The sequence below is a fragment of the Onychostruthus taczanowskii genome, unplaced genomic scaffold, assembly GCF_017590055.1.
Source record: "Onychostruthus taczanowskii isolate IOZ18803 unplaced genomic scaffold, ASM1759005v1 scaffold56, whole genome shotgun sequence".
NCBI classification, from domain to species: domain Eukaryota; kingdom Metazoa; phylum Chordata; class Aves; order Passeriformes; family Passeridae; genus Onychostruthus; species Onychostruthus taczanowskii.
Window position 1 is genome coordinate 2,053,823 of NW_024503235.1, and position 13,850 is coordinate 2,067,672.

The 13,850-nt window shown below is 46.8% G+C and overlaps 1 protein-coding gene across 1 annotated transcript in view; it reads right to left on the reverse strand.

Annotated features, from left to right (window-relative positions):
• Window positions 1–13,850, reverse strand: part of CSMD2 (CUB and Sushi multiple domains 2) — a 244,171-nt gene that overhangs the window by 104,790 nt on the left and 125,531 nt on the right. Inside the window, exons 11-12 of the mRNA XM_041417597.1 lie at window positions 11,209–11,312; window positions 7,281–7,393 (exon numbers count right to left, since the gene is read on the reverse strand). Of these exons, the coding sequence (XP_041273531.1) occupies window positions 7,281–7,393; window positions 11,209–11,312 (217 nt within the window). The remainder of the gene's footprint in view (window positions 1–7,280; window positions 7,394–11,208; window positions 11,313–13,850) is intronic.

Sequence of the window (13,850 nt, forward strand, 5' to 3'; positions counted from 1 at the left end):
GAGGAGAGAGAACATGGCTTGGGAGTGGGGAAGGGTTGGAAGAAAGATTTTGGGTGTAGGTAAGGGGCTGGAAGAGAAAGAACACACAATCTGAGTGTGGGAAGGGGTTGGAAGAGAGAAAACATAGGATCTGGGTGTGGGGAAGAGGTTGGAAGAGAGAATTTGGGTGTGGGGAAGGGGCTGGAAGAGAGAATTTGGGTGTGGGGAAGGGGCTGGAAGAGAGAATTTGGGTGTAGGGAAGGGGCTGGGAGAGAGAATTTGGGTGTGGGGAAGGGGCTGAGGCCCAGCTGGTGCAGCCCCCACAGGTTGTGGCATCCCAACCCCGATTCTCTCCTAAATCCCATTCCCATTTCTGCCTTGTCCCCTTAACACAGAGTTAATCCCCCTCTCTCTCTGCGTGCATTTGGACTCCAAAGAAACCCCAGGGACAACTTCCTGTTATCTCCTGCTTCCCTCAATCCCATTTCCAAATGGCTCCCTGCCCTGCATCACTATTAGCTCCAAAAACTTCTGTACTCCTCCTGAGTGATTATTTACCTGCCCCACACTCTTCTCCCCTCCCAGTCCTCTGGTTTTTATCCCCAAAAACTTCATTCCTTCATTCCTCCTGAATGTTCCCACATTATTTATCTGCTCCTCACTCCTGCCATCTCCCAATCCTCTGGATTTATCCCCAAAAACTTCATTCCTTTGGAGTATTCCCACATTATTTATCTCTTTACGTTCCTCTCCTCTCCCAATCCTGTTTTTTCGCTCCAAAAATTTCTTCATTCCTCCTGAGTGTTCCCACATTATTTATCTCCTCTCCTCTCCCAATCCTCTCGTTTTTATCCCCAAAAACTTCATTCCTTCATTCCTCCTGAATGTTCCCACATTATTTATCTGCTCCTCACTCCTGCCATCTCCCAATCCTCTGGATTTATCCCCAAAAACTTCATTCCTTTGGAGTATTCCCACATTATTTATCTCTTTACGTTCCTCTCCTCTCCCAATCCTGTTTTTTAGCTCCAAAAATTTCTTCATTCCTCCTTAGTGTTCCCACATTATTTATCTGCCTCACACTCCTCTCCTCTCCCAATCCTCTGGTTTTCATCCCCAAAAACTTCATTCCTCTTTAGTGTTCCCACATTATTTATCTCCTCTCCTCTCCTCTCCTCTCCCAATCCTCTCGTTTTTATCCCCAAAAACTTCATTCCTTCATTCCTCCTGAGTGTTCCCACATTGCAGTGTCGCTCCACACTCCTCTCCCAATCCTCTGGTTTTTATCCCCATCATCTCTCATCAGTCTCGCTGTCTTTTCCTCCCCGCTTCCAATTTCTTGCACCAAATTGGAAATCTCTTTTATGACACTTCCTTTACAGAGGCAAATCATGGGAGCTGAGATTTGCATGACTCCCTCTAATATCCCAATTTGGCTGGAATAACAACAAGCACCCTCATTATTATTCTGGCTCCAGGCAACTCCACATCCAGGTGTATTTTGAGCAGAAGTCACGGAGCTTCTGCTGCATCTCGAGCTGAAAACTCACTGCTAGCTAATGAAGCATCTCCAAAATAATTTAACATAAATTAATATTAAAAGTTTTCATGAAACAGGCTGCGTTTTTTGCCTCTCAGTGAAAGCACTTTGCCAGGATTTACGGATCTTCCTGCACACTTTCCAAATCCAACTGTTTAGGAGCTGCACTTGCATATTAGGGATGGGAAATGAAAATTTTGGGTGTTAAAGCTGCACTGAACTGTTCATTCCTCCCCTCAGAAACGCACAAGGCCAACAGTGCCTAGCATGAAATGAAAATTCAGCTGGAAAACTCAAGGAACAGCAACGAGCTGGGATGGGAGGAGTGGATCTGGAACATTCATCAGCGTGTTTGACAGGGAGCTGGGGATGCTCCCTGCTGCCACTCAGAACACCCATGGCTGTTTTACCCCTTCCCTCCCACACCCTGGAACTGCAGTGAGCAAGCCCTGGGAGCTGCAGGGGGTCTGTCCCCAGTGTCCCCGCAGTGTCCCCTCAGTGTCCCCACTGTCCCCAGTGCTGGGTGCCTGAGGAAGGAGCTGTTGGATGTCCTGGGATCCCTCTGGCTTCTGGCATTTGGTGATGATTCCCCACCCCTAGCAGTGTCTCCCAGGCCAGGCTGGAGCACCCTGGGGCAGTGGGAGGTGTCCCTGCCCATGGACTGGGGTGGGCTTTGAGGTCCTGTGTGATCCAAACCATGCCAGGATTCTGTGACACCAACACACCTCACTCCAGCCACCCCTGAGGACATGGAGCAAGTGTGGATTCACCTCCCAGCCCAAACTGTACCAAAAAGTTCCCATCGTGACAGCCCCAAAACTCCTCCACAAATGGGCAGAAAAAATTCCTGCCTGACCCCATCCTGGCAGGCCCAAAAGTCCTCCACAAATGGACATAAAACTTCCCATTCTGGCAGTCCCAAAATTCCACACAGGGACACAAGAAGTTCCCATCGTGGCAGCCCCAAAACTCCCCCACAAATGGCCATAAAAAATTCCTGCCTGACCCCATCCTGGCAGCCCCAGAACTCCCCACACAGACACAAAAAATTCCCATTGTGGCAGCCCCAAAGCTCCTCCTCAAATGGACATAAAAAATTCCTGCCTGACCCCATCCTGGCAGCCCCAGAACTCCCCACACAGACACAAAAAATTCCCATTGTGGCAGCCCCAAAGCTCCTCCTCAAATGGACATAAAAAATTCCTGCCTGACCCCATCCTGGCAGCCCCAGAACTCCCCACACAGACACAAAAAATTCCCATTGTGGCAGCCCCAAAGCTCCTCCTCAAATGGACATAAAAAATTCCTGCCTGACCCCATCCTGGCAGCCCCAAAACTCCTCCACAAATGGACATACAATTCTCATCCTGGCAGCCCCAAAACTCCACACATACACACAAAAAATTTCCATCCTGGAAGCCCTAAAATTCCACATATGGACATAAAAAATTCCCATTGTGGCAGCCCCAAAACTCCTCCACAAATGGACATAAAATTCCCATTCTGGCAGCCCCAAAACTCCACACATAGACACAAAAAATTCCCATTGTGGCAGCCCCAAAACTCCACACACGGACACAAAAAATTCCCATTGTGGCAGCCCTAAAATTCCACACATAGACACAAGAAATTCCCATCCTGGCAGCCCCAAAATTCCACACACAGACACAAAAAAATTTCCATTGTGGCAGCCCCAAAACTCCTCCACAAATGGACATAAAATTCCCATCCTGGAAGCCCCAAAACTCCTCCACACACGGACTCAGAAAATTCCTGCCTGAGCCATGGCAGCCCCGTCCCCCTGAGAGTCACAGGAGCTTCCCCAGAAGGGTCAGAGATGCCAAAACCCCAGAGCCAGCCCCAAATGTTTCCCTCAGCTTGGGCTGGTGGCTCTGCAGGGATGGGAATCACAGGAATTCTGCACCAAGCAGCTCCAGCTTAGGGAAAAGCAGAGGTTCCAGAGCTGTAATTCCAAAGGAAGCTGGGAATGTGCAGCATCAGTAAAATCAGGACGTGCTGAGGGCATCAGGAGCTTGGAAAAAATGCAGCCCCAAGTGAGGTAAAATCAGAGCATTTTGACCTTTGGATGAGAGAGAATAAAGGCAACACTCAAGGGTCTCCTCCCTCTTCACCCATTCCTGTCACTCTGCACAACTCCAGCTCAAATCAGGGGGTTAAAAATGGGAGGAAAATGAGGAATTAGGGCTCTCAGTTCCCACCCTCTCCTTGTCAGCAGCAGGCAAACACAGCTCACAGGTTTCATCACCTTACAGAGGTCCGGAAATGGAATTTATTCAGAAATTCCATTTTCTGACCTGAGAAAAATCCCCTGGTTCCTGCATTTCTTTGTGTAGGGAGTAAAATCCATCAAATATTTAGCAGGGCAGAAGTTCCATTAAAAAAAAAAAGGAGTGATTCAAAAATATCAAAACATGTTACTTCAATAAGATTGAAACATTCCTCCTGATGAATGTTTAAAGTAAAATCATTTCCACATTAGAATAATAAAAGTCAAAACTAAACAAGAACATCCAAACCAAGTGTTTTGACATTATTGAAAGGAAACAAGTTGACATGAATCTTTCACAGCTTTCTCCATCAAATATTATTCATACAGGAGGAAATTTTTGACAAAACGGCGTTTTCCGAGGGAAGATGTGGCAGCAGGAATTTTGCAGAGCTCTTTGTGCTGTTTGGCTGAGGGTGGTAGGTGGGAAATGGGGTGAGGAATGAGAAAAAAACCTCCTGCAGCCTCCCCAAATCCAGGCTGCTCCTCCCTGGGAGTTCCTGCTCTTGCCTGCCTCGTTTCTGAGGGAAAATGAGGATTTTTGGAGCTGCCAGCAAGTCAAACTCTGGTTTCTGGAAGGGATGAAGGATTTGTGAGACTGAGGAAAGCCCACAAATGTCACCCCCAATCAGGAAATACCCAGGAAAATATTTACCTCTCACACAGGATTTTGTACTTAAATGACCTTGGCTTAATTAATTAAAGCCAATGGTGTCAGGTAGGAATTTGGAGGAATCAAGACCAGGGTGTTTCTGCTGCTTTTTAGTTTTTGCCCACAAGAATGAATAAAAATGATCCCATTTTTATCTCATTCCAGCCCAAAGGATTCTCTGGTTCTGACCCCATAGGATGGAACGGGATGGGCTTTAAGGCCCCTTCCAACCCAGACTGGTCTGGGATTCCCTGAAGGAGGAAAAAATGGATCTAAAGAGGAAACACAACAAGGAGGGGATGAACTAAAAGGGAAAATCCCTTCCTGCCTCTCCCTGCCACCCAAAAGCAGCAGAGCAAGTGCAGCACTGGGCCTGGCTTTGTTAGGATCAGCATCATCACACCCTGTCCTGAGCCTTGGGCCAGGCTTAAACACCAGGAACAGGACCCTGCAGAGCTCAGCTCAGCACGAGCTCCAAGCCCTTCTGTGGCTCCTGCTTTGTGACAAACTCAAGCCATTAAATTCACATTTAATTCCATGGGAAAGCAGAGCAGGAGGGATGGAAACCCCTTGGCCTCCTGAGAGACCCCAACACCAACAAAACAGAGGGGAAGGAGATGCAGAACCTAAAAAAATAAACCCAGAGCTGGATTCCCACCTGGATAATTGGCAAAAGAGCTGCAGGAAGCAGCAGCTCATCCCAGCAAAGTTTGAAAAAAGAAAAAAAAAAAAATCTTTATTTCTTCTGCTGAAGAACCGGAGTTTATTCCAAGCAATAGCATAAAAGTAAATCAATTGTATCAATTCCTGTGGTAAGATGAAAAAGTTTGATTAAAAGCACAAAGGGCAGGGGAGGAAATCTCCAGCTCCAGCCCTGCAGAGCTCCTAAGCCTCTTTAGCACCGTGGGGCTGAATTGCAGCTCTCCACAGCCAAAGCCTTGCTCAGCACTCCCCCGACAATAAACAGCCTTTAATCATCCCCTGCCTGCAGCAGGGGGCTCAGACCTGAGTCAGCTCCTTCCCAATTCCAGCAGAAATCCAAATTAAATTAGTGTGGGAGCGCCCATAAATCTGGTTTTAATTTGAAATTCTCACTTTCTATTAAAACAATGCAACATTGAATTACAATTTGGCTTCGTTCTGGTTTTTCGTGAGGTTTTTTTTCATGTTGAGATGTTTCTGTTCTTACCACAGGAATTTATAAAATTCATTTACTTTTATGCTATTGCTTGGCATAAATTCAGGTTCATCAGTAGAAAAAATGGGTTTTTTTTGAGTCCAAATAGGGGAATATCCCTCAGAAGGAGGAAATGATGGGAGTGTGGATCTTCTTTAATCAATCCTAAATTTCTCAGGAACTTCTGAAAAATGTGGCATGAAGGAATCCTTTATCCCAGCTGTTACAATGGGCTGGGAATTCTACAGGAATATCTGATGGAAGTGGAAGGCACCATCTCCAGGGGAAGTTTTCCCAACAAATCACCCAAGATTAAAGGAAAAGAGGGAGAAGAGAAGCCCCAGGATCCCAAAAATTTCAGCATCCCTCAGCTCTGTGCATTGGGGAGGAAGGAAAGGATTCTCCAGGAAAGTGGAACTTAATCCAAACTCCTTCTGCCAAGCACTGGAAAATCCAGAATTATTGTTCATTAAATGAAAAAAAAATCTGTTCCGGAGGCTGAAAGTTGGGAATGGAGATTTGGGAGTGATCTTGGGGAAAATCAAGGAGCCAGAGCTGAACTGAGACCCAACTGATTTACAGAGGCTGCAAACAGGACAGCCAAAGAAACACCTTTAAAATGAAAAATGTGCATTTGGGGCTGGAAAATCCAGAGCTGAATGCTCCCACTGGGCACTTCCAGCACCTCTCAGGGAGATTTTCCCTCACAATTTCCCTATTTTTGCCAACACCTGACAACAACAAACCTTAGGCCAGACTTGAGCACTCCCATCTTGCTGCATTCTGGGAGTTTCTTTGAAAAAATCCCAATATTAACTTTGATTTCACCTGAAACAGCCCTGCCTAATCCCAGTTTATGGCAGCTGACACCAGTGATCTGCTGGAACCACGGATTCCCCATCCCAACCCCTCCCACAGGCACAGTCTGTTGCTGTCAGCTGAAAATCCCCAAATTTTTTTCCAAATAAAACACCTGAAATGGCAACGGGACAGCCCCCACCCAGGAGAAACTCTTAAGGAAAAATAGAGGAAAGGAACCTCTTAAGGAAAAAAAGGAAACTCTTAAGGAAAAAAAATCTTACAGAGCTTTGATTTATTTAGAGGAGCTCCCTTTTCCCCCAAATCCTTGCACCCAGCTTTGATTTAGAGGAATTCCCTTTTTTCCCCAAATCCTTGCACCCAGCTTTGATTTATTTAGAGGAGCTCCCTTTTCCCCCAAATCCTTGCACCCAGCTTTGATTTATTTAGAGGAGCTCCCTTTTTCCCCCCAAATCCTTGCACCCAGCTTTGATTTATTTAGAGGAGCTCCCTTTTCCCCCCAAATCCTTGCACCCAGCTTTGATTTATTTAGAGGAGCTCCCTTTTCCCCCAAATCCTTGCACCCAGCTTTGATTTATTTAGAGGAGCTCCCTTTTCCCCCCAAATCCTTGCACCCAGCTTTGATTTATTTAGAGGAGCTCCCTTTTCACCCCAAATCCTTGCACCCAGCTTTGATTTATTTAGAGAAGCTCCCTTTTTCCCCCCAAATCCTTGCACCCAGCTTTGATTTATGTAGAGGAGCTCCCTTTTTCTCCCAAATCCCTGCACCCAGCTGGTCCCTGATGCTTTGGGAAAGGGGGAATTGGGCAGGGGGAGCCTGGGCTACCTTCGTAGGTGGCTTTGAAGCCCAGCAGGTTGCTGACACTGTCGGTCTGGAAGAGGAGCCACATCTGGTGCTGGGTGCTGACGATGAGGTCAGGGACCGTGGTGCCCGTCAGGCTGCAAAAATAAATAATAAAAACAAATCAACAGCCTCGAAGCAGCCTCAGATTTACGCGTTCTCAAATAAAGGACGCTGCAGGAGAAGGGAAATGCCAAACTAATTAAGAATCACCCCAAAAAATGGGAGATTTTCAATCCTCTGGTGTTCAGAGTTCTACCCCCCACGCTGAATCTTCCCCCACCACCCTCAGTGCAATAATTACAATTCACTGCTCTTATTGGTACAGATCACCCAGCAGCAAAAGGAATCGTTTCCCTGCTCGCTGAGGCAAAACATCAGCCAAACAAATCAAATTCCCAGAAGCCAAACTGTGCCCTGAGTGACTGAATCCTCTGAACTGCCCTCGCAGCAGTTTCCAGTGGCACAGAAAATGACTTTCCACCCATTGCTGCCCTGAGAGAAGTTTCTACAAGGCTCAAAAAAAATAAAAAAAAAAGGCAAAAAAAGCACCCAGCAGACAAAGCACGAGCTCCAAATGTGCTCAACAACCCCGTGAGCCCTTGAGAAGTGCCACTAATCCCGGCAGGATCAGGGCTCTGCCTTCCCCTCAGGATCCTCCCAGGGGAGGGAAATGTCACTGATCTCTCCCTGTTAATGAGGCTCATTCAGCCTCCGGGATTAATCACCTCGTGGTGGTTCAACACAGCTTTAGAGCTTTATCCCCCAGCCACAGGAGCATCTTTTGCACAGGCAGATGGAGCTCAGCTCCCTCCCTTCCCTGTGCTCCTGGAAACAGCAGCAGCATTTGTGTGGGCAGGGTGATTATTCCAGGAGCAGGGCTCTTGTGTTGCCTGTGTTTAATGTTGTGATTATCCTGTTTCTGCTGAGGTATTATCTGCGAGAAATTCAGAAATTAAGAGCAAGTGGAGAGGGGTGAGAGGGTTTTTTTAATGTTTTCTGCAGGGTTTAAATAAATCCAAATTCATGCCCGTGCTCAGCTCTGGGTTGGGCCTGGCCCCAGCTACAACAGCAGCTCTTGAAAGGCTCCTGGATAAAAGTAAACTCAAAGAAAAGGGACAGGGAATTGCTGGAGCAAGGCCAGAGGAGGGCTGTGAAGCTGATAAAGGGACAGGATCCAGGCTGGGAGAGTTGGGAATGTTCAGCCTGGAGAAGGGAAGGTTGAGTGGAGCCCTCAGAGCAGCTGCCAGGAGCTGCAGGAGATCTGGAGAGGGACTCAGCACCAGGAACTGCGGTGCCAGGACAAGGGGCAATGGCTTCAAACTGGAAAAGGGGAGAACTGGGTGGGATTTTGGGGAGAAATTCCTGGCTGTGAGGGTGGGCAGGCCCTGGCACAGGGTGCCCAGAGCAGCTGTGGCTGCCCCTGGATCCCTGGCAGTACCCAAGGCCAGGCTGGATGGGGCTGGGAGCAGCCTGGCACAGTGGAAGGTGTCCCTGCCATGGCAGGGGTGGCACTGGATGGGTTTTGAGGTCCTTCTACCCCAAACCACTCCAGGATTCTGTGGCAGCTCCCAGGGCTGTGTCACCCACCCAGTGCAGGTGACATTAACTCCTCTCCCTGCCGAGTGCCAGCTCCTTTCCAGGGCAGGATCTCAGGGAAATGGGACCACCCTGGGCATCACAGACCTCTCCTCGCCCTGCCAGGAACTTCTCAAACCCCAGGGACACCTGCAGCAGCCATGCTCAGGCTCTGAACCTGGAGTGGTTTTTGTTTTTCCTGCAATCACAATCCCAGCCAAGCTCTCCCAGCTCTGCCCCCGCCTTTGCTCCGTGATTGCTCTGACCCGCAGCAGGAACTTTATTGATCTCAGGGTGCTGTTAAATGAAGAAGTGATGTTGTTTTAGTGCCTGTTTTGCATCCCAGAGATGTTCAGGAGTGTTATTGTTGATTCTGAGTTTATTTATTAAAGCAGCAGCCAGGCAGGAATGAGGAACACTCCAAGAGGAAAAAACCTCCAGGAAAAGGAGCTTCAAAGCTTTCTGCATCCTTTGCCACCCCACTTTTAACAAGCTGGGTGATTGATTTGGGTGCTTGTTACTTCAGAAAATCAAATTCCTTCTGCAAGTCAGGAAGCTGAGCCTCACAATCTGCCCTGCTCCTATTTTCCAGGGATGGGAATGAGCCCGGAAACAAATGGTCCTTCCCAGCTCTGTTTGGGGTGGAATCTGCTGCTCTGCAGCTCCACTCAAGTGCATTCCTTGATTGGGAAGGCAGCAGGGCTGAGCTCCTCAACAGCCAAGGAGAAGTGAAGAGCAGGAAGGAAATTGGAATTACTGCCTTTGACAGGAGTTTCTGCATTTTGATTCTTCCAAAGAAACCTCACTTTGTATCCAGGTATTATTCCTGATCTGTGACTCCAGCTAAAAGTGGCAGAAAACTCTGGGAAAAGTGATCCATGGACTTTCAAGCACATTAATTAGCACTATGGTCTTCACAGCTCTCTCCCATTTCATTATGTTTCAATTAATCCTCCCAGATTATTAATAATAATAATAAAAAAATCCCTGGAAGGATTAGCAGCAGGAATTTACTGGAAACTTCCTGGGAAAAGATTCCAGGCATCTCAGATATTCCAAATTTGCATCAGCAAAATGCTGAGGAGATAACAAAGACTAGGAAAAAAACAAGGAGTGGTTAAAATCCAATCTAAGGAAAATCTTCATCGGTTTTAGGCAAACCAGAAGGGCTGGAATGGGAAATCATGTCAGGAATTTCTTCCAAACTGCTGCCACGGCAGGGATTTGCAGATTGTGACCAAGCAGCTGTGAAATGTTCTGGGACACCTGAATTACACCTGAGCAATGATCAACCCTCACATTCCAGCTGGGGTTCCTGACCAAGGATCACCCCTGTCCATGTGCTGGGAAGAAACAAAACCTCAGGGAAAAGGTGTTTGGGAAAGACAAAGAAATATTGATGTGTGAAAATGCAGTGGGAGGCTGCTTCTCATGGAAAAACAAGAGGAAGAAGGAGAAAATACAATAAAATACAATGAATTTCTCCGTCAGAGAAAGGCCAGAGCACAGCAGCTTTGCAGGAGAAGCCTGGAGGGAAAGCAGGACCATCTGCACATTCCCTATGCTGAAGAAACCCCCACAGAACATCAGATTTGCAAGAAAAGGATGCAAAAAAAATCCCAAATCCCAGCCTGGAAGAAGCCTCGTTTCCCCAAATGCACCCTGGGTGTGAAATGATGGGGATGTCACTCCAAGATCTTGGATTGACAGCTCAAAATTATGGCAGCAGGAGAGAGAGAGAGAGATCCAAACAGCTCCTGGCGCTTTTCCTTTTGGATCCCAGCTCTTCTCAACTCCCTGGAGAGCCTCAGCCTCTCCCTGAGGGGGAGGGAAGCACAGAGGGGACAATTTTCTGTTCCCAAAGTGACAACCAACCCCAAAACCAACTGCATCCCTGCATCCCAAGCCCTCAGCCCCACCTGGCCAGGTGCATTCCCACAGGAGGGAATTGTACTCACACATAAAGCACAGAGGGGACAATTTTCTGTCCCTAAAGTGACAACCAGCCCCAAAACCCACCAGATCCTTGCAGCCCCACCTGGCCAGGTGCATTCCTGCAGGGGGGAACTGGGAATTGGTACTCACATATAAAACTCAGAGGAGACAATTTTCTGTCCCCAAAGTAACAACCAGCCCCAAAACCACCGATCCTTGCATGCCAAGCCCTCAGCCCCACCTGGCCAGGTGCATTCCTGCAGGAATGAATTGGTACTCACACATAAAGCACAGAGGGGACAATTTTCTGTCCCCAAAGTGACAACCAGTCCCAAAACCCACCAGATCCTTGCAGCCCCACCTGGCCAGGTGCATTCCCACAGGAGAGAATTGTACTCACACATAAAGCACAGATTTCTGGTCTCCGACCTGGCCTCCATCCCCCACCGTCAGCGTGTCGTAGCCTCTCTCCAGCTCGAATTCCTCGAAGGTGAGTTTGATCACCTGCCAAAGACACGGCACAATTAACACCATTCATTCATCAATTAACACCAAGCCCTGCCCTCCTCATGGATCCTGCAGCAGCTTCCAAGAGCATCAAAATCTCCAAAACATTCCCAAAAGTTGTTTGTTTTTTTCTTTTTTTTTTTCTGCTTGCCCAGGTGACTTCACTGATGTCAATATTTGTGTGTTGACATCTCCACGAGCCTTTTCCCACCCTTTCCCTCCCCAAAGCTGGAATTCTGGAGGTGGGTTTGGATATAAATGCAGAGTATTTTACTTTGTGGCTCAGGAAATTCTCCTGGTTCATGGTCAGAGCAGGAGAGGATTTATGGATTTATGTGAATTGTCAGAGAACTCTCTCCTGCTGTCTGCACACACAATCCTCAGCATTTTCACTTCCCTGATCCCTGTTGTTTCTCTCCTGTTCCACCCAAATTTTGGATTTTTGCAGCCTCTCTGTATCATTTAGGAGCAGAACTCTCAGGGAAGTTGGTGCTCCAAGGCTCTCAGCTGCTTTAGGAACTCTGCTTTTCAAATCTAATTTAGGGGGCAGAGTCCTTAACCCAGCCTGGGACAGGCAGAACAAAGAGATAAAGAAGAGATTAATTAAATTAGAGAAGAGTTTCACATCCCCCATCAGCAGAAATCAATGGAGTTTTGTTTCTTGGATTCTTTACCTGACCAGCAAAAAGACAAAAAAAAAAAAAAAAAGCACAAAAACCACTCAAATGCAGGAGACCTTTGCAAATACAAGAAATCTCCTGACTTTTAACAGGAGATTTTTAACAGATTAAATCCCCAAATGTGGGTTGCTGCTTCTTTCAGCTGCTTCACAAAACACAAAAATCACCAAAAGCCAAAAGGGAGAAGAAGGCAGGGGAGTGCCAAGGACCACAGAGCTCTGAGGCCACTTCCCACCTCAGTTTGGGACAAGGAACCAAAGCCCAGGAAACCCAAAATCTTGTTCTTGTCCTTCCTTGCTTTTACAAGCAGCACCTCCTGCAAAACCTGAGCAGGTGTGGATTCCCAGGGGGATAAAAAACCCCGAAGTTCAAACCAAAAATAAGAGAAAAAAAAAAGTGTTTATACAGTTCAGGCTGAGCTGGCCTGTGTTTTCTTTCCTACAGATGAGCACGGTATTTTTCAATGCACAGAAAATGAAATGTAGAGATTTTAGCTGTTGTGAAATGAGGGCTTTTTTCCCCAGAGCCCCAGGATGGTGAACCAGGAGCCCGGGTGATGCTTCAGACAACTTTAATTTGTGTCTAGTACCCAAATATTAACCTGTGCAGGCTACAAAAGCATGAAGTGCTGGAATGAAGTGATTAATCCAGAGAACATCGAGCTGCAGACCTGCACACACCATTACTTCAGCCACTCAAGGAGCTGCATCCTCAGCACTCTGACCCTAATTAAACAACTAATTACATCCTAGCACGCTCAAGACTGCAACCTCGTGGCACAGGATTTGGATGCTGAATATTGTATTTATTTACCCGTTTTCCTGTTTTGTGGGGTGGTTTTTTTGGTTTTTTTTTTTTTTTTGGCGTTTTGTTGTTGTTTTGTTGAAGTTTTTTTGTTTGTTATGGTTTTTTCTTTTTTTTTTTTTTTGTTTGTTTGGGGTTTTGTTTGGTTTTTTCATTTCCCCTCTGAAAGCTGGAAATGTAATTAATTTAATTATTGAATGATTTATTAAAGAGCCAAGGAAGCAACCAGCACCCCCAAACCTGGAGCTGCTGAAGGGACAAGGAGCAATCAGCAAAGCCAGGAAAATGGGCTGGGACTCCAGATTCCGAAGTCATTGGAAGTTCAGTCACACTCTGAGGAGAAAAACCCACAATAATTCTCTCCAGGAGAACAGCAGCTGGTGCAGTTCTGACCTGAAGCTTTACAAGCACATTCCTCATTTCCCTGCCCCCCAGGCTCCAGAATTTCCACCTCCATTTGGGATAAATCATCCCCTTTTCCCCCCATCACCTTGGACATGGCTTTTTTGTTTTTTTGGCTCCAGGTGGGAACAACCCCAGGAGAAACCTCAACCAGCAACATCCATTATGTCAAAAAGGGCCAGAAATAGCTTTTATGCAAATTCCCCAATTATCATATGCATTTCTCAGCTCCCCAGTGATTTATTTTCCCACTGTGGTTGGAATTAATTCCCAGGGCACCAGGGCCCAGCTAAAAAAAACCCTGAATATCCCCCAAATAGATTTAATGTCCCCCCTCTGCAGAGGAAAAATTCCCAATTTGAGGCCTCAGCTCTATGGATGCAAAGTTCCCAGTTTTGAGGGGAGAATTGCAAATTTGGAGGGGATTTTGGGGCTCAGTGGATCTCAGGCTCTTTCTCTGCCAAAGATACAGCAGAGGACCTGTAAATAATTCCTAAATTCAGGTCCCTGCTTCTCCCAAAGCTCCACGGAACAGGACCTGACCCAAAGACCACTGGAGTCCATGAAAAGATTACAAAAAAAAGATTACAAAATATTGTTTTAAAATATTTTATGGGAATTATTGGAAGTAATTCATCCCCAATCCTTC